The sequence below is a fragment of the Apostichopus japonicus genome, chromosome 19, assembly GCF_037975245.1.
Source record: "Apostichopus japonicus isolate 1M-3 chromosome 19, ASM3797524v1, whole genome shotgun sequence".
NCBI classification, from domain to species: Eukaryota; Metazoa; Echinodermata; class Holothuroidea; order Aspidochirotida; family Stichopodidae; genus Apostichopus; species Apostichopus japonicus.
In genome coordinates this window covers 23,113,320-23,135,129 of record NC_092579.1, presented here as the reverse complement: position 1 = coordinate 23,135,129, position 21,810 = coordinate 23,113,320, and the positions used below count along the sequence as shown (strand labels likewise).

General features: G+C 36.4%; 1 protein-coding gene across 1 annotated transcript in view; it reads left to right on the top strand.

The window, feature by feature from the left end:
- Positions 1-18,806, top strand: part of LOC139959478 (uncharacterized) — a 37,434-nt gene extending 18,628 nt beyond the window's left edge. Inside the window, exons 13-19 of the mRNA XM_071957136.1 lie at positions 1,274-1,414; positions 2,784-2,819; positions 4,395-4,591; positions 5,648-5,864; positions 10,886-10,906; positions 13,337-13,423; positions 14,146-18,806. Coding sequence (XP_071813237.1) covers positions 1,274-1,414; positions 2,784-2,819; positions 4,395-4,591; positions 5,648-5,864; positions 10,886-10,906; positions 13,337-13,423; positions 14,146-15,051 — 1,605 coding nt within the window. The 3' untranslated portion in view covers positions 15,052-18,806. The remainder of the gene's footprint in view (positions 1-1,273; positions 1,415-2,783; positions 2,820-4,394; positions 4,592-5,647; positions 5,865-10,885; positions 10,907-13,336; positions 13,424-14,145) is intronic.
- Positions 18,807-21,810: the final 3,004 nt, after the last annotated feature.

The window sequence follows — 21,810 nt, the reverse complement described above, 5'->3', positions numbered from 1 at the left end:
TCTTTGTTTTTGTTTTAATATTTTTATGTTTTCGTTTGTGTAAATATATTAATTATGTATTAAGTAGAGATGTGTACTAACATATATCTATATATTTATATATATATTATCTATATATATATATATATATATATATATAGAGAGAGATATATATATATATATATTTATATATATGTATGTATTAAATATATATGTGTAGATATATTAACAATATGTTTACTGAAGGTGTATAGTAACATATATATATATAAATGTGTTAACTAAAGATGTATACATATATTATATATACATATACATTATATATACATATATTATATATTATTTATATTTGTATGTAAATAGAGATGTATACTAACATATATATGTATATTAACTATGTATGTGTAAATATATTAACTAAATACATGTAACTAGAGATGTGTATTAACATATATGTGTAGTAACTAATATATGTAACTAACACGTTATATTATATTAATGCATTAACCAGAAGTAATATTTGTATGAATAGCATAAAGTTTGAAACTTTGAAGGGTGTGTGTCACTCATCTCAAGAATTGACAAGCCAAATCAGGTGTCGTTGTTGCCACGACGAAAAACCACAATTTCAGAGCATTGCTGCAAAAGTAGCAAGACACAATGCAAAATACCAAGAGGGTTCGAAAATTAGATTTTAAGACATTTAAAGGAAAAGTATGTGTTTGGTCAATAGGTTCACTAGGACTTTGTCATGATTTCTTTCGTATGTATTTAAAGTATTACGTAGTAGGTGACGATAGATGTCGACTGTCATGATGTAAACTTAAACACAAATTCTAACATTGTAAAGTTACTATGCATTGACCAAATATCTTGAACATCTGTTGTTTATGACTTTCAGAAGCAGAATGGTTATTTTTAAGACAGATGGCTTTTGCTCACACTATCTGTTGCTCTTCTTAGTCGTAAATAATAACAACAAGAAACTTTTAGCGTATTTGCAAAGTTGTGTCAGTTCAATTTCTTTCGTACTTTGGCAAATTGTTAGACAACTAACAGAAGTTCATGTGTAACAGTTACGATATCTCTTTCCATCTGTTGCAAATTGCTGTTTTATGAATGCAGTATAATATTAGTAATTGTATCATCATGCCACACAACCGTCCCTTTCCCTTTCCCCTGCCACAATGAAGCCTCCTCTCCTCCCCCGCCCCCCGTCGTCATCAACATTTCTGTTTCTGATGGGAGAAGTGATGATGTAAAAATTTCATTTCTCATCTGATTTCTTTTTTAGTACCAAGAGAGGATCCGGGCATTAATTGTAGAAAACAGTCAAGGTGGTGTTAGAGGTCTAGCAGATTTAGATGCTAGATTGGTCGGCTTGCAGGTCAGGATTACGGCCCAGGAGGAATCTGTAGACGAGAAAATTCAAGAGGTGAAAAAATAACATTCGATCAAACTACACATAATATCTCATGTTTTCGCACATTTTTTTCTCTTTTTTCCGTCTCTTTATGGGAAACATGAATAAACAGTAGATACTGGATTATTTGGACTTACTGGAGGTTGTCCAGTTTTTGAAAATTTGGAGAAAAAAGTTTTGTACACTGTGCTGTAGTTTTGCTAAAAAATGGACTATGTAAGAGTCTTTTAAAGCAGTCCGCCTGTAAAGTGCTTCGAAAGTTATTCTTAATAAAATAAATCTGTTAGCAAACTGCTTGTCCACTAGAGAGCCTGTGTATTAAGAGAATGTGTAAAAGTAAGTTGGCCTGACGTTTCGATCCTAACAGGATCTTCGGCAGAGGCTGAATGACAAGTAACAGTAACAGAAGGGACAAAGTCACGCACAGAAATACAGACAGGTTAATGAGCACGGTGAACACAATGAGATAGATGAAAGGGGGTTATAAGTAGACAAGGGATGGAGAGTAGAAAGAAAGAAACCAACAGGGGGAGAAGAGAGGTAGGAGATAAATAGTGGAGGGACAAAGAGAGGATTAATGGAGGGGGGTAGGGAAAAAGGTATTCTGATCTGAAGTTTGTGTGATCTTAGAGTGCAGTATCAACTGTACTTATATCGTATTATCAAAATGACAGGCAGCTTCAGTACAGCAGTACACGGTAAATTATGTATGCCCTCTAAATTTATCTACTGTGCTTATATACATATATGTAGTTGTACTAAAAGACACCCTACAGTAGTTGCCATTTTTGAAAGTCAAATTGTAACAATGTTTGCCTATCACAATTTATAACACAACTTAAGTCCAGAAAAAGTTGGATCTTCCAATCCAGATAATCCTGGACCAAGATGTAATACAGTTTTCCAGATAATCCAGGTTTCGACTGTGAGTTGATGTAACGACTCCACAGTCTGTATTTTTGACATTCTGTTTGTCGTTGTGGATTCGATGGGAATACTTAACATCCAACAGACGTGTGCTGTCCAACCTTTCTGTTTTTGGCATGTAGGTTAAATGTTGAACTTTCATCATCACTGACCTCACTATTTGTAGAGTGTGTTGTGATTCTGAACAATTTGTTGGCCAAAAAGACTTGTGAATAGTTTCTGAGACAAAAGTTGGTTCAGGTTTCATGGATCTTTTTTTTTAAAGTAAATCACTTGAGGTGTATTGTTTTTCCTGTCGGCACAAAAACAAAATCAAAACATGATAAACATTTGTCCCACATAGTATGTGTCATTATGTATTAGAAGCTGAAATAAAAATGACTTGGTTGGGATGTTTCTCCTGATTGTATATTAGAAATTTCACACTTTCTGATGATTTTTCTCTCTTGTACAGGCCTTGAATGCAGCTTTGGTTGATAAAGAGAACGAGGTACAGTATGTGTTTAAAGGACATAGTTACTTCTTTACTTCCCCCCCCCTTCCATACCCCATTTCATTTTAGCTAATTTGACATTGTTTGGTTTTGAATTTGGAAGATGCTTCTGTTGTACACTGGTCAGTGCTGCTGCATACATCACATGTTTTTTAATAGTCATCACAGTACGTAACGGGAAGAAAGCTGAGCACTTCTTGAAGCTACATTCCATACTTGAACAATAATGGATCAATGTATAACAACCCCCCACCCCCCAACTATATATATATATATATATATATATATATATATATATATATATATATATATATATATATATATATATATATATAAATGAAAATCGTAATGAGTTGGAAAATCACGAACAGTGAAAAAACTTCCAGCCTCCACCGGGATTCGAACCTGGGCCTCCCGCTTTATATACAGACACCCTAACCAATTAGGCGATGGACATTGATTGTATGTCCAGAGGTTCGAAACCAGTAAGGAAGGTCGTAATTCCACTGTAGGCGTTTGTCACCTGTATCGAACATTACTAGTTCTGTTTTTGGTGACATATTTGCCTTACTCTAGAGATCAAACATGATTCTAACCAACTCGAAATCATTTGTTATTCCTACAGCCGGATCTCAAATTTATATATATATATATTTACATATAAATATATATGTCCACATATTTATAAATACAGATATATATATATACATACATATATAAATATGTATATATTGTCTTGCACTTTATTTTAACTAGAAGTGTACCTACACTTTGAAAACAAGAACTAAGAAAATATTGATGAATATCATCTACAACTGTACTTTTAGGTTTACTGACACTACATGTGGGACTGCAGTGTACCTGAGATGATGGTCTGCTCTACCTGAACAGGTCAAAGGTCGTCTAGCTGGTGCAGCATTACTGGGGTAGTCCATCTGTTCCATGCATTATTATCAGTTCTGTATGGCGTGGAATTTGGCCTAGGATGGTTGTCACTTCCTGAATTGCACGGCTAAACGTCGAGATTCCTCTTTTATCATCACGAGTACCGGCCTATATCCGTCAATCGGGAGAGGGTAGCCCCAGTGACCCGAATTCTAAGGCACGGTTCCTTATTATGCATAGTCAAGTGAAGGAGATCTTGTATGACTGATTTGCAAAAGAAAAGAGAATAAAAAAGATTGTTGCCCTTTTAGACGTGTCACTATGCGAAAAACAGTCGGTCGATGCAAGCCCAATAGTGGGTGAAGACTGTGTATGATTTTTAAAATTGTCAGTTTAGGTCTGATGTAATTAAGGAAGTTAGGCAGAGCAAGGTTGGTCCCAAGTACAATTTCTTTGGCCTTTACTAATAGACTTGCTTGTTTTGAAAAAACAACAACAAATGAAGACTACAAAAGTCCACACACTGTTGTGTAGGGTTTGAGGGACCTCTTTAACACCGTTCTAGGTTGATGCGTTTAAATTTGGTCATTTTGTTCTGTTTACTCTTTCGTGGTAAATAACCGAAATTGTTGAAGGTTTCCATTAATATCTACTTTCATTGTTTTCTCTTTGGTGACTGCAATTTAGGAATCCAAAAAGGCAATTGAAGAACAGAAAGAGCAGCTCGAGGAGGTGAACGATTGGAGGGACAGTGCCGAGAAGAAATTGAAAGCTATCAGGGAGAGGATGGATGAGCTGGGACCAGAGATTAGGGAGATGAACAGGACCAATGAAAGTATACAGGAGGATATGAAAGGACTAGTAGAATCAGAGGGAAAAGACAGGTAGGGAAAAGGGGATGTAGTGGGGTAAAGGAGGATGCATTGGGGTAAAGGATGAGGGGATTAGCTGGATTAAGAGATTTGGGTGATGAACAGGACCAATGAAAGTATACAGGAGGATATGAAAGGACTTAGTAGAATCAGAGGGAAAAGACAGGTAGGGAAAAGGGGGCATATAATGGGGGTAAGTGAGAAGGGGATTAGTCGAATTAAGAGATTTGAGTGATGAACAGATCCAAAAATAGTATACAGGATGATATGATAGGACTAGTAGAATCAGAGGGAAAAGAGAGGTAGGAAAGAGGGAGATAAGAGGGAGGGATTAGAGGATTAGCTGTAAGATATGGGAGATGAAAGTATACTGGAGGATATGAAAGGACTAGTAGAATTAGAGGGAAAAGACAGGTAGGGAAAGGGGGGATATAATGGGGTAATTGAGAAAGGGATTAGCTGGGTTAAGAGATATGAGTGATGAACATGAATAAAGTATACAGGAGGATATAAAAGGGCTAGTAGAATCAGAGGGCAAACACAGGTAGGAAAGGGGGGATATAATGGGGTAAGGGAGAAGGGGATTAGCTGGATTAAGAGATATGAGTGATGAACAGGAATAATGATGGAAGTATACAGGAGGATATGAAAGGACTAGTAGAATCAGAGGGAAAAGACAGGTAGGAAAGGAGGGGGGGGTATTTAGGGGTAAGGGAGAAGGGGACAGCTGGAATAAGAGATTTGAGTGATGATCAGATCTAATAAAAGTAAAATGGAGGATATGAGAAGGTCGGTAGAATTAGAGGAAAAGGAGAGGTAGGAAAGAGGGAGACAAGGGGGAGGGATTAGAGGATTAGCTGTGATCCAAGATTTGGGAGACGAACAGACCAGGTAGGCAAAGAGCGAAATAGGGGAAGGGAGAGAAGTTTATTACAAACATGTAACATTCAAACAGTGCATAGAAAGTAAAAAAAAGCATGGATACTATATACATATTTTGATTGATTGATTGATTTATCCATGCATCCATCTATTAATATCATTCATTCATTTCATTTTTACCTTTAGGGTGAGAGATGTTCAGATGATCAGGCAAGAATTCCAAGGCAAATATGCTCAGCTGCAAGATGAGCTTGAAACGGTGAAACAGAAGGCTGCACAAGAGGCCTCAGTGGTACCCTCCATCCCAATATCACAGAAGGAGAAATTATCCCAGGTTAAAGGAGGCAAAGTCGATGATGCCACTAAAGCAAGGGTGGATGACATTGAGGAGGCAGTCTTGAAGGTAAGTTGAAGATATTGACAGGGGAGCATGGAAAATAATCATGCTTATCAGATATGGCCATTTGTTAAAGTAATGGATAAATTGTGAAAACTTGGAAAATTATGAACCCTAGAATTTGGATTCTCTTAGAAATGGAAACTTATAGTTAAATCATGGAATTAGTTCAACTTATGATCATACTTTTAAATTAACCATGATAGGTCATGGATATAACATGGAATCAGTTTAACTGCTTATCTGGTCTCAAACAGAATTTCTTGAGAAATCATGGATGTAACATGAAATCAGTTAAACTTCTTATCTGGTTTCAAGCTGAATTCAATGAAAGGTCATGGATATGTCATGGAATCAATCGAGGAATTAGATACACTTTTTATCTGGCCTCAAACAGAATTCCATGAGAAATCATGGATATAATGAGAAATCAATTAAACTACTTCAAGTAGAATTCAATGAGAAGCCATGAATATATCATGGAATCTGTTAAGCTGTTTATCTGGCTACAAACAAACTTCCATGAGAAATCATGCATAAATCATGGAATCAGGTAATCCGCTTTTCTGTGTATAAACAGAATTCCATGAGTAGTGATGAATGTAAACTGCCTATCTGGCTAGAATCTCATCAGAAGTCATGGATATATCATGGAATCATGATATTTGCAGCCATGAAAGTCTTGAATGAAATTGAGAAACTATTTACATTGTTTATATGCTGATGAGTAGAAATCACAGAAATATCTGAGATATACTATGTAATGGAATCGGTTAATCTAATTACCAAGTTTCAAACAGGATGTCCTCTCTCTATGAGGTCAAGTTGTTGAAAAACATGTGGTGTTTTGAACAGAATGTCATTAAAAGTCATGGAATTTATGTTTGAATCAGTTAGACTAAATTTTAGGTCTAGTCCAGGCTTTACTTTAGAGGCGTGGGTATATTAAAAGATCAGTTTAAACTTTTAAGATATACTTTAATAACATGGTCAAGAAAGTGTTCATGGGTAAAGTCCTGGAAATGGTGAAAATCACCCCCAGACCTGGAAAGATCATTGTGGTTTTAGATATGTCAAATTCCTGACTTTGGGCGCAAAATGTTCTTGATCTATCAGTTAAACTATTAATATGAGGATCGCAAGGACGTTTTAGAGGTAACTTTATGTTTACATCTAATTTAAGTTCTATGTTAACCTAGGTGAAAAGAATTATCTTTTGAAAAATCTATCCAAGCCACTTCTTGTGTATTTTTTTGCTTGCTGTACTGAGGTTTGAGTCGTAATGTTGCACCATTTGCTGTTTTGAATGTTTTGCAAAGAAAAGTCTCAATTTTGTTAGGTGGTAACAAGTTGGATAACATCTGAGATCCCATCCTTCCACAAACAAGCCAAACAGCTTGTGGGAAGTTGTTAAAGGTGTTTTAGAGTAATTTAGTCTGAAGTGTTACATGTTTTTATTTGTCCAGGAAGTAGTTAACACCTTCTTTGCTGGTCAGTTGGTTTGTATTTATTATCCCATGACCTGTCGACCTTGTCCTGTGAATGTTGATTTTGCGGGAGATAGACTTCGTAATTTGGCGTTGACTGATCTAAATCCATCCCAGGACAAGATATTTGACGTTAATTTTAAAGAAGCTTGTACTTTGCCTGTTCATCATCAAACTACACACACACACTGAATGCAATATTGGTACAGTAGGTGATGTTTCGTAAATGAAGAATTTTTTGAGGAAGACCACCACTGTCTGTAAGATCATCCAGTGTTCTTTTTGTGGTATTAAATAAATTTCAAAACTCAATTTGTCATGATTGATAGTCCAACCTCCTTTTGTCAGTAAAGTACAGTGTACTGCAGTATTTGAAGTACAGTGTTCTGTTTGCAGCAATGCAAAACAGTATTACAAAACAGTAATATGAAACAGTAATACAAAACAATAACACAAAACAGTAATATGAAACAGTAATACAAGACAATTATACAAAACAGTTATATGAAGCAGTAGTACAAGACAGTCATTTGCAACAGTAATATGAAATAGTAATACAAAACAATTATACAAAACAGTAATATGAAGCAGTAATACAAAACAGTAATATGAAACAGTAATATGAAGCAGTAGTACAAAACAATAATACAAAACAGTAATATGAAGCAGTAGTACAAAACAATAATACAAAACAGTAATATGAAGCAGTAGTACAAAACAATAATATGAATCAGTAGTACAAGACAGTAAGTAACAACAGTAATATGAAATATTAATGTGAAGCATTGATTTATAGCAGTAATACATGACAGTAATAAATAAACAGATATATAAAACAGAAGCATAAAGTGCCAAAAAAAAAAACTGAATTCATCATTCTTCTAGTCTCCTTCAAAATCAGTTATACAATTTATGTAACACCATCATCATCTTTTCAAAATACAATATTGAAAATAAGCATCATTTTGTTTTCTTTTACACTCATAAGTGTAAGAGTGGTGGTAGTTCCACCACATCATGTAATCACCTGAGTTTGAGATATCCTGATCCCATGAAATGACATGTCACTAGACTAGATGAAAAAATCATTTAATTTCAGGTTAACTTGATATCAATTGACTTGTGACCTGACTAGGTTGCAACACTGCCTTACACTGAAATCATTTTTCTAGTCTCCTTTAAACTCAAAACAAGGTTTTTTTAATATGCCATAACCACCTCTCTCCCTCCCCCCCCCCTGGAAAAAAGCACAAGAGGTGGTTGCAACTAAAATAAACATTAGTAATGTGAGTTTTTGCCTCTCTCGTCAAGCTGCTCTGTCCTAGAACATCATCTGTTCTCCAAAATTTTGGAGTTGTCCCCATTATGGCAAAGATATACATCCTTTATCTCATGGGCATGGCATTCTTAGAATAACAGTGGCCTACACCACTGGAAGCAATTGATCTTGTAAAACAACCACTTCCATTAGATAACATGCCCAGCAGGGTCCCACCAAGTTAAACACCTTGGGAAAAACTGGAGAGAGGAAACCAGAAACAATGATAAGGAGGTAACAATACGATCCGTCGAGCGTATTTGCTTGGAAAATAGGAAACTGGGTAGGGTAATGAAAGTAATTTTTTCTTCTTCTTCTTTATCACAAACATTGAAAGTACTGCACAGTTGTGTACCCAAAGAGTAAAACACACAGCATGAGGGTTTTGTGCTATGCAGTACACCAGATATTTTTATTTTAGTGTATGGGCTTAAATGGTGTGTGATACGATCACTTCAGACCTGCATATTAACCAGTTGCAGGTACTTAACCAAAAATGACAGGTTGCTTGTGATCTTTGCCCCTACCCCTTTCAAAGGCAGTATTAAATGGACAACCACTTATCGTCACATTTATGTTCAAGAGAAAAAGATCAATTGTGAAATTTTGGTTACATTAGTCATGGATTAGCATTGTCAATGCACCTCTCTACCCTCCCAAACACACATACACACTTGCATGTGCACGCATGTTTGTATTACATTCAGACCGAGGACCCCATTGTACTTTCCATTGTTCAAATCCACGTACCCTAACCTTAACAATACCCCATGAAATAGAATTCTTCCGAGGACGTGGTGATTCTTTAGAAATCACAAACGATGACCTGGAATTCTTTTGTTCAAGTCCTCGGTCAGAATACAAAACAAACGCACGCCCACACACACATGAAAGAGGGAGGGAAAATGATAAAGAATATAAATATATATATATATATATATATATATGAACAAAGTTCAAATTGAAATTTCTGAAAGTAGAGACAGTGTTTTAGTCAAGACTCGCATTTAATAGTCTAAACATTTGACCAGCTGAGCTAGAAAAACGATTGAACTAAGGAAGTCATTCAGTGCACTATAAATCTGTGTTTATCAGAGTTTACTAGCTGCAGTGGTATAATCTATTGTGTATTTGTATATGTATATACATTGCAGGCATTCATATCCTCCAGCAAAAATCGACAACTTGAAAAGGTCGGAAGCAATTTAAATCTTCACCTTTGAGACGTCTTCTTCATCTTCTTGGTTTTCTTCGTCTTCCATATTCTCATAGGTTTTGAAAGATTAAAGCAAACATTCCCAGACTCTTTTTTTCTCTCATGGTTCACATGATGAGCTGCTTGAGATTTTCATCCTGTGTCTGGTGATGGTCATGTTGTTTATTATGACTGCAGGATTTGTACCTGCAAATAAACACCAGGGTGTGCCTTTGATGCCGGAAGTACTTGAGGTACTTTCGAGAGGCTTTTAACCGGCTGCGAGACATTTTAGACTTTTAATACTTTCTCCTTGACATAAAACCATGATTGGAATTTTTTGACAGTGGTAATAGTAGCTAGACAGTTGAAGGGTGACTCTAGGACATGCCGGCAGGGTTGTGCTAGCCTTGACGAGGGTGTTTGTGATAAGACCTTTTTTGTAAAGGGCTTGGTTAATTATGTGAGAGGGGTGGTGGTGGTTGTCTCTTTATTTTACTTCAGAGCTGTTTTTCAATCAGTAAGTGACATGAAAAAGACCTACAATGGGGATCAGCACAAAGTAAGGGTTTGGATAGCTCAGTCGGTAGGTCGATGGTTTCTAAATCCTGCTCTAACATCTAAAATTGCTTGAAAACTTGATTGCCAACATTAGATTGGCATTACTTTTTAAATTGTACTTGGTTTTTGTACTTTCAAGTTCCATGGGAATTTTTTTTTTATACAGTAATGTATCTACTGCAGGGTTTTTATCACCACCATTCATTTCCCCCTCTCCTTCTCCCAACCCCTCTCCCCACCCCTCTCCCTTTCTCCACAGCTGTTTTGTTTTGTTTAGTGACATAAGTGGTTATGGTATATTTAATTTCAAAGAAAATGAAAGAATTTGTACATTACGGCAAAAAAAAAAAAAATTTCCTTTTTTATTCGTGAGGATATTGAGGTTCTGTCATAATATCAAAGTAGATCCATATGTATGTGTGTTTGTCAGAAATTTCACTTATGTTTCATTTCTCTCCTGTTACAGAACCAGAAGAAGTTTGAAGAGGTGAGTTCTTGTTTTAATCAGTGGTTATTGGTTGGGTCCCGATATTAGAACTTTTTTTTTTTTTTTCTGACATGGTTCAGAGAGAGCTTATTATTTGTAACATTTACAAACAGAACAATGTTCTGACTTAACTTGCTCACAGTTTTATTATTTTTTTCTTCTCAATGAGTGTGAAAACCATTTTTGCATCTGGTCACAGATTTCAAGCAAGTTCACCAAACCTACAGCAAACATTGCTCAAAAACAACCTTACAAATGGTCAAACTCTGACAGCTTACATTATATCTCCTAGCAAAATTAATATTATTTAGATAATCTATTCCACCTCATATTTCTGTTTCCCGACTTGTTTATTTAATCAAATAAAAATTTTTTTTATCAAATTAATTTACATGGCATACATGCAGCCTAATAGGAACTAAGTTCTATGGACAATTCTCCTCATTAATTGAATGGGAAAATTTTGTTAATTATGCCTAATGAATTGTATTGTCTTGATATGCTCATTTGACAGCTGTTCTTGCGTGTGCTAATTTTGTTTCTCAAAGAAGAAAAGGTGCGATCCATTTCAAAAGTATTAGTTTCTTGCAGCATGGGGCTGGAAGCTTTGAATTAACTATTGGAAATAATCACCAAATTTTGAATTCTTGTTGATGTACATATGTTCAATTTTATTATAATTTGCTGGCTTTTTTTGTTTTCTATATTATTTTCTATTTCTCTGAGCTTCCATAGTGCTGAGTACAGCACACCGAGCACAGTTTTGCACACCACACTCTAGTAACAAATAGTACTGTATTCATCGATAATCCGATGAAAGAAAAGTGCCAAATTTCTTTTTTTCGATCCATGTATTTCTTGATGGGCATGACTACAGACATTTAAGGTTACAAAAATTGAAAACTCACCAATTTTTCAAGGGACTAACTTATTCATCACAAATTGTTCTTTGTTTTGAAGAATTTGTTTATGATCACCATTCTCTGAAACCCTCCAGGACGACAATACCTTTGGTTTATTACAAGATGTCATGCTCGTTACTCTAGACTAAATATTGTATCGTACATGGGGTTTTTTTTGGTTTTTTTTTTTTTTAAATTATGAAATATGCAACCTAGTTTCAAAATGTTGCAATACATGTTTTGCAAGTTCAGCTATTTTGCACTCACATTTTCTGTTAATTTAATTTTCTCCTTCTTTGCTGCTTGTGGTGGCAAAAAAAAAAAAAAAATGAATCCCAGAAGTCCTGTATCCTTGTGTCATTTTACATTGACAAACCAAATGTTGGTCTCTTTCAAGGGACAGTTCAAGCACATTAACAGATCGATCGACCATAGACGGTATCATTGATAACTAGTTTAGGTCTGACCTAGACATAGCCCAAGTTCTTTATTGCCCCAGCTGTCGGGAGTGCCACACATCCTTGATGAGTATTTTAGCGATGTTTATGATAATCTGTCCCAGGTAAAGGTTACAAAAATTTGCTACGGTATCGTCTGGTAATATTAGAGGTTGTGATATCTCTACTCTCGATAAATTGTATGATTTGACTTCGGGACGAAAATATGCATTGTCAGCTAGTCTAGGAATATGTGATCACATATTACTTCAAGCTTCCAATTAAAAGAGCACAGATTAAAACAATGAGGTCCCCTGAACAGACGTTTTTAGTGGTAATGTACGAGAAAGTAGAAATTGGAAAATGTCTGTCGTATGTTGCAGTTAACAGTATGGAAGCTCTTTTGTATTCCATCCTATCCAGAAAAGAGTTTCTTTTATTATACCTTCTCCTGCCTCCACCCCCACCCCACACCCATACCCCTTCCACCCTCCTGACTATGTTTTCCCTCTAAATACCCTGGGAAAGTTTCAATGTGCTATGATATTAAACACAACTGTTTTGCTTCAAGTTTGCAAAAATACAAAAAAATGGCATCGACTTCAAAAATGGCATGCAGTAACTGAATACAAATTTAACACCAGGATGGTTTAGCATCATACGACATTCCTCTTGCATCAGGGCTCTTGACCTAAATTTACCCAGGTTGGGACTATTCAGATTACTTGATATTAGACAGTGTAGCAATGCTTTCTTATAACTTTCTTACACTTCACTGACTGACACTTTATTTTGTTGTATATATTTATTGCATTTCCGGCTTTTTGTATTATCGTTTATATTGTTGCTTTTAGGCTTTTACATTTTATGCCTTATTGGTTCTGTATATTTAATATTTAGGACTTTGTTACTATTTGTTTTTAGGTCATACATTTGTAAAGCGCTTTGAGCAGCTTTGCTTGATTGTGTGCTATATAAATATTACTTACTATTATTATTACATTTAACTGAAATAATTCAGCCGTCTCTGTAATATAAGCAATATAAGATAAAATATTAATATTTATATAATTTTTTTCATTGGATTACAGATGAGTGAAGAAATAACTAAAGTTGAAAATAGCATCCAGACGGTCAGGGTTCACTTATCGAGGAAGATTGACGGTGAAACCAAAGCAGTGAGTAGATTTAAAAAAAAAAATATTAAATTACCACCACTTTTGAGTTTCTCATTCTTTCGCACCCTCTCTCTGACTTTCTTTCGATCACAATTTCCTCCGTTGAGATATTAGAATTGATGCAAATTATTACTTATGGAATTGGGGGGGGGGGGAAGGGGGGTGATGTATGAATTTTAAATTGAGTTGAAACAATTTTAGCAATATTTTCATAACATTCAAAAGAATTGCCACCTGTTTCTTTATTGCCTTTGAATATTTGTGAGTTTGGTTAGATCAAAATAGTGTTAAGAAGTTGTCTCTTTGGGGGAAAGCCAAGATTGAATAGTTTTGACTGATTCATCATGTGCAGAAAACACTAGAGCCGTTTAGTTTTCCAAAAGAAGTTGAAAAAAAAATTGTTTTACCAAAAGAAAAAGGAACTTTGTACAGGAAGGAGGTCTAGATTTGAAAAAAGTCTGTATAATGCTTAATAATATATTCCTCAATCTTGCTGTCAAAATGACAGACTAACAAACAGAGAAACCAAAAATTTTAAGGTGCAAATTTGAGGCAGCTTTTGAGAGCAAAGCTCTTTACTTTGGAGTGTTTGTTGGCAACTGTCATAACAACCATGACCATGTCCGTCTCTGGCGAATGCACTGTTGGGTTTGTCGTGTCGCACGTTTGATTTCAGCTCTCACTGCAATATGCACGTTTTCTATAATCCTAACATTTTTCAGCGGCGGAACGAGATTCAAGACCTGCAGAATATATTCGAAGATTTGAAGACCAACATGAGTCCGCTCGTCAGCCACGCGGCCTCGCTCGGCGACGTCTTCAAGAGATCGGATCGAAAAGCGAGCAGAGATACGATGTCATCGCAAGAGAGGGATCGGAAAGGTTCTGGCAGGAGAAGGGCCAGTCGAGACGAGACGGAGAAAGCCAGAGATGAGGAGGGCAAGAAATCGAGACCCGCGTCCAGGGAGAAAGAGAAGGTTGGAGCAGAGACTGCGAACAAACCCCCGTCAGGCCCGTCATCCCAAGGGGAGAGAGAAGATGAGGCCAGAGAGAAAACCAAACCACCATCCAGGGAGAAGACCAGAGATGGAGAGAGAGACAGAAAGGACGAAGATAAAACAGGGAAGGGAGGGAAGCCACCGTCGTCGAGGGAACGACATAAAAGTGGCAGTAAGGAGGAAAGCGGAAGCAAGGAGAGTAGAGATTCCCGCCGAGGGAGCGAAGTCCAGAAAGAGGCAGGAAATGTAAATAACAGTAACAATGGAGGACATGAGGACACTCGAATAGTATCGCCCACCGGTAGCAGGAGCGGCTCCAAAGACGAGGAGGAAAAGAAGAAATCTGCCGCTGCCCCCAGAAGACCATCGGATGCAGACGGAAGCGTCCGGAAGGAAGACGGAAAGACGGACGATGTCGACGACAGGGGGGAACAATCGGCGGACAAGAGTAAGGAAGGAGGGAGTTCAAGCAAGGCAGCAGGGAGTGACGATAGGAAGAATGGGGAGGACGGGCCGCCTCCTGATGACCCTCCAAAGAAGAAAAAGGAGAAGGACGATCCGGTTGCCTTACGAAAAGCCAAAATGAAAGCAGCGAAGAAAGCCAAACCACCGGAACCAGGATCGAGTTAAAACCAAAGAAAAACCCTTCGTCGGTTCGGAGAAGATGTTATACATATAGAGCACGTAGATAGGTGGTAGAGTTTGTGGTCGGAGAACATTTATTAATGACAATAAGAGGCTGAAATTTCATAAGTGTTAACAATTATAATTTGCCAAATTTAAGCTCACATTCCAAAGAACCATTTTGAAGCATTTGTGACTTTTCATCGTATTTGAATGTATAAGAGCAATCCCTGTGATTTATAAGTTAGAATTTACGGTGATGAAATGATGTAAAAAATCTTTTTTTTTTGGCAATGTCAGTTTTCATAAAAAATTAGAAATACAGGCTTTTGAAAGAGTGGTTAAACCAAACCTTCTACGTGCCAGTTGTAATAGTATAGATACAGTCGGAATCATTCAGTAAAGAAAATGAAAACGTCAGTGTCTGTACAATCTTGTAATGTTAAATGGGGAAAAAACAATAGAACTGGGAAAGACAACATGAACTTAAACCTGAGATGACTAAAGTAATATAGCATCGGGAGTCACTGGTATCTTCATTACACTTAAATACAGAGAGTTTCTGTAAAAACTACACCAGTTTGCATAACTCCCACTCCCTCCCTCCCCCCAACCACCCGAAAAACTCAAATATATATATATGTATATATATATATATAATATATATATATATATATTTATAGATATGAAATGAGGCTATTGACCTGGTTAGTTCTTTAAACTAATTCTAGTAGTTAGACATTTAGGAGGTAGTCGCCCCCTGCGGTGGGATCAAGCACCTGGTCTACACACACTTGTTCCACAAAATCTTTTACGAGAGATCAGTGAACCTTTGTCTTGAAATAACTTTTCGAATTGTTTCCTGTGAAAAGTTTCCTATTTCTGCTCTATTTCACCTTCCAAAAAAAAATTCAAGGATGTTTCCAGATAACTTGTCAAGGTTTCTGTGAAATAGTTGATTCCTTTCCCAAGAAATGTTTACAAAAAAACCATTCTTCATTGTTTTGTAATGATTAATAACCGGTTCGCAATATCTGTAATGTATCTTCCAATATGTAAACTGTTGTGACTTTTTTCGTAGGAAACTCTTGGTTGATATGTAAAGCTTAAGAGATTTAAGGTGTCCTACTGAGTTAATCTAGTTAAGTCTGTATTTCTAGGTAAGTAGGGCAAATTATTGAAAGCATCACTTTTTATTCAAGATTTCTGCTCCATTTTAATTGATATCTTGTGTTTTAGGGTTATAGCTTATTGTCTTGATTTCGGGACCAAACCATGCAATATTTACGTGTAACTGGATACCTCCATCTTTACCAAGAGATCTGTGTGGTTCAGAGGGTTGGGGGAGAGGGAATGGTGATGGAACACAATCTTTGAAGGGCGTTGGAACATCTTACTTTGATTTGAAGGGGCACACCACAAAATCACCCAAACATGCCTCTGTGCATTCTTGTACCACAAATTCAAGTGTTTAAATGTTTTGTAACAAAATTGTGCTTTTTCATCACAATTTTTTCTTTATATAATATTCCACAAAAGAAATGGCATTTGCTAGTAACTTCATTTCTCAAGAAATCAAGGGCGGCAGAAGCACTTTTAATCTGGGGGGGCACCGACATCAAAGGGCACTTTGCAAAAATTCGATTCGACTGATGAAGCCTTCTATTTAGTACCCTTTATAACTCTTATTGTATTATCTTATTTGCGTATACACATCACTCCTTCAACGCCCCCCCCCCCCCCCATCCTCAAGGAAAATATGCATACTAGCACTGCAATATCCAATGTGCAAATTGGGAAACAAGGAACAAGTCTTCTTTGAGACAAAATGAGGTGAAATCATGCTAGTTGCTAATGTAGGAATCTTCCTAATTAGAGTTTATTTCTTGTTAATATCTTAACAAAAAATTTTCCATTCGAAATAGCTTTGAGTTTGACCCACAGAAATTCATTAAAAGTCAGGGGCGTAGCCAGGATTTGCAAAGTTGTGCGCACGACTATCTGAGCGGAGCGCCACCATCGGTTGGCGCGGAGCGTACAAGAAAATTTTTGGTTTTACAAACCCCTCAGATGGCCGGAAACGGCCCTTCCCGAGTGTTCATTCTGGTTCCCTGGAATCCCTGGCCTCTTGCTAACTTGAGACACCTCAATTTTTATGTAGAAAAAGGGCACATTTTTAACCTGAGGAAAAGTGGGGGGGGCACGTGCCCCCTGTGCCCCCCCGGTTCCGCCGCCCTTGCAAGAAATGCACATTCCACGTTCTTTAAAATAGCATTTTTTTTCCATCAGAAAAACTACTAAAAGTACTTTTTGCTTGCATTTGCAAACCAATTTTATGACTAATTCTATCGGTTTTGGCCAGATTGTCATATAAATTCAATGCACCTTTATTTTCATTAGAATTTCAGTTGACCATGAAAGGTTGTAAATTTGACATTCGTATGTTATGGGGCTGAACTCTCTTGTATATTCACGAAGAAAACGACATCATATTTATAAGAGTATAATGTGTAAACGTGTCATGAAAATTTATTAATTACCAACAATGATTTGATTTTTAACTTTTCCAGAAGAAAGTCAATAGTGACGAAGCCCATAGGAAATGGCCTTTTTTTAAGTAAACCCCGAAAAAAAAGACAATTGAACTAAAAGCAGAAAATATCATCAAAGCCCTCTTTTCAGGTTGAAGGAAGCTAAGCTGACCCTTCTCAATCTTTCCCCTGAAAGTTCATCAGCTACGTGATTAAATACTCTAATCATTGTTTATTTCCTGAAACGTGGCAGGCATTTTGGGCAAAAATTTTCTTTTGTAAATCTTGGCGCTCAGTTAAGTGTAATAACGCTCCCATGATGAGAGATGCCCCTTTTAAAATCCCCCCTCCCTCCCCTTTCAAATTTCTGGCTACGACCCTATCAGTCGTACCGGTGTTTCTTTTGAGGGTGGGGATGGTTGAAGGGGGGAGGGGAGTAATTGCGATCATATGTTTACAATGCTGACGTTCGTTTCTGTCTCTCAGTTTATACAATTAGAGGTCTGGCAAAGACTACTGACTATATGATAAATCACATTAACTTGCCTGAAGTAATTACCGTATACGCGCCCGTTAAATTATTAGTATAGATACATACGATGTACATTTATTTTCCTAGTATTGGGTCGCAAAGCCCTCTCACACCCAAAAGTCAAACAATCTTGCGTTTGTTCTTTCTTGGGATCGTTTCTATAAAACTTTATAACGCATCCGCCCTTAGAAAACTAAGGAAGCTGTTGTTTAATCATTAAAAAAATAACCCGGGTGGTTCAAAGGTTTAATAGATCGGAGTATAGGCTATCTATAGACCCCGACCACGTGGTTTGTGCCGGTATCGAAATAGTTATGGGCAATAATTACTACTGAATACTAAGCTGACCAAAAGTGAATAGAGGGCCATAACTGAATAATTCTGCAGGAGAATAGGAAATCTATTTCTCTGTTTAATTGTTTCTAGATCGAAAACCAAAAAGTATTATTTGAAGAGGTTTACCGTCGAGCTGGCGTACTGTAAATGTATTTTACCTACAGGGTGATTAACTCTTTCTGGCACGATAGTATAGTCTATATATTATACTTCTCGAGTTATTTTATACTTATGTGATGGTTTATAGTATATGCAAACACTGTCAGAAACGGTGGCTTCAAGAGGCTGAAGTTATTTGAAACCAAATTAAAACGTACTTTTTTAACATTTTTTTTTTTTTTAAAAGTTGAAAATATCCAAAAGCTAATCTAAAAAGGAATGTGCGCGAGTAAAGCATTAGTGTCGGATACTGTATAAACCGGTAGTTTGTTTGAGTTTCCGTCCGGCCCGCTTCAAGGCAAACACAGCTAGATTAATCCGATAGTATAGTTACCTAACATATTTCCTTATTTAACTGCTTGTTGACAAAGGAAGGGTGTTTCTTGAATGGATAAGGCATTCGACGAGATAACGGGAATTTAATGAGTAATAGCCATGTTATGCAAATTTGTATCTTTATACCGTTGTACCTGATTTTGTACAAGGCTGGATTTTCAATAGGCTGACGAAGAGTCTAATAGAGTTTTTATTCTTTTTACAAATATTCCAAAGAAAAGATGCAAAACGTACCAAATTGATGTACTAAGTAAAGTTATACACGGGAAGAAATACCCAAAAATTAAACAAAAACCAACCATTAATACGGAATCATTGCAAAAGTTGACCATATTTCTGCTTAATTATAAAGTTCACATTCTCCATAATTGAGGATTTTGGCTACTCGTACCGGTTGATATATGCAAACGGCAATGTTACAATTCAGAAGAAGATGTTATTATGCACACCATTATGTCTCGATGTTTCGTTTTATTCTTTTTACAAATATTCCAAAGAAAAGATGCAAAACCTATCAAATTGATGTACTAAGTAAAGTTATACACGGGAAGAAATACCAAAAAATTAAACAAAAACCAACCATTAATACGGAATCATTGCAAAACTTGACCATATTTCTGCTTGAAAGTTCACATTCTCCATAATTGAGGATTTTGGCTACTCGTACCGGTTGATATATGCAAACGGCAATGTTACAATTCAGAAGAAGATGTTATTATGCACAACAGTATGTCTCGATGCTTCATGCATAGTTTGTATTGTCGTTTCAGTATAACTTTATCAGTTGTCGTTCTCCAATAAAGGTTTTCTGATATATTCCAGTACTAAAGATAGCAGTAGTTGTTCGGTAGGGTTCAAGTAGTAGCCTAACTAATGCTTATAGACATATCCATCGTTTCGTGATCTGCTCCACCTAAAGTATCCACACTTTTCGGCTAGGAAATATCCATAGGAAATAGTCATATGCTGTGAACGGATATATGCGTAAGAAGTGTGTCGTATTGTTCATGGAAATGCATTTTCTTTCGGATACGGTATATCCTTACAATGAATTAAGTCTAACTATGATAATATTTAAGGTGTCTGCTCCAATCAGATGGAACAAGTTTCTAATGCTGGTACCACTCTATACTGTTTGCCCATATTGTGCCTCAATGCACTCGTACTGACAGTACGAACAGTTCATAAGTTTTATCTGATTCTAATGGTAGCACCACACTATAATGTTTCCCATATTGTGTCTCAAAGCACTCGTACTGACTGTACGAACAGTTCCTAAGCTTTATCTGATAGAAACATGATATTCAGTATACTGCTCATACTGACACTATGCGAGTGTTTTAAATGTAGACTATGAAGGTAAAGTATTGACAAAAATTGAGCCGTCTGCTCATTAGTCCGCTGTAGTTCGTCAATATTCCTTTCGCAAATAGCTTTATCAACAAATACATTTCTTCCTAAAGTGACAAACTTGTTTTCTGCCAAATTAAAGTGTACCATACATCTCAATCTTCTTAATAGCTAAATGGGTGTATAGTTAACTTAATAAATATCGATTACGTCATGAATTTTTGACGGTATCGTTCTTTTTTTATTATTAGTTTGTAAGAAAGACTTTATTATTTGTATGCAACGCCTTTGTATTCAGTCAAATTTAGAATCACATTGTCATCGACAGCCTATATATACGTAACAAATTAACCCTATCTCAAGTGTCCACAACGTCATGATTTTTTTCCAATATACTTTGCAGCAACGATTATTGTTTTGTACGATGTATATAAAAAATATATATGTAAAATTCAGATATCTGATAGTTCTGGTCAGTAATTTAATTCCTATCGTTTAAATGATAAAGTTTTTAAGTTAAAGTTACTTAAAAACGAACAATTTCAGTGAAATCATTTGCAAATTTATCTGAGTATTTCGTTTCCACGTAGCATATATTTATGTCATTAGTTGGTGTAGGTGCAATATATAAAGAAAATGACCTTGATTTAAGTCAAATAATACAATAAGACAACAAAAAAGAAACCTTTTTTTTTCGAAAGGAAAAGACGTTATTGTGTTGATCATTGTGCTTTATGTATTGTGTCAGTTTACAGACTTCGGTGCGATGCAGGCTTTCATTCCGTGTAGTGAGTGACTGTCCTATATCTATGTAAAGAACGTAATATTATTTGTGCTCTGTTAGAACATGGAGGTCTGTTTTAACCTAAATGGTTAGAACAACTCGCTTGAGGCTGATCCGCGTATACTTTTTAAAATTCTGTTTCGTTGAATATTTATGATCTCATTAACATATATTTACATACGCAAGCTATAAGATGCGAAGGACGCTTACTTCCGAAGACATTCTTTACCTGATTTGTATACTGTATGTACACAATTGTGTACATAACGTATGACGTCACTACCGGCAGCGACACTTTGAATATCCACAGAGGGTGGAGTGGGGGGGGGGGAAGGGGGAGAAATAAAAATGGGTGTTTGTACCGCCATCACTTATTAAAATTCATTAGCTTTCGGACTAATCCAAAATATCTACTGACTTGCCGATTTTAGTACCCCCTGCTGTACCCTAGTAGATATACTCTCTCCCCTCCTCTTTCCCTCCCCTCTTTCCCACCCTTACCCCTTTGTGACATAACTGAAGACTTTGAGTTCATTGCACCGTCATATAACTGAATTAGTAACTTACCGGATGAAGCACCCTGACGATGATATACCACTAATACCAATCCTGGCTCCTAGTGTATAACCGAAGTATTTGACCCTGTCTTATTCCTTCCTGAACACCTATTTAGGTTGGGCAAGGTTTCAATGTGTCAATGACCGATATTCTCAACAAGGCCAGTCCCGTGACGCCTT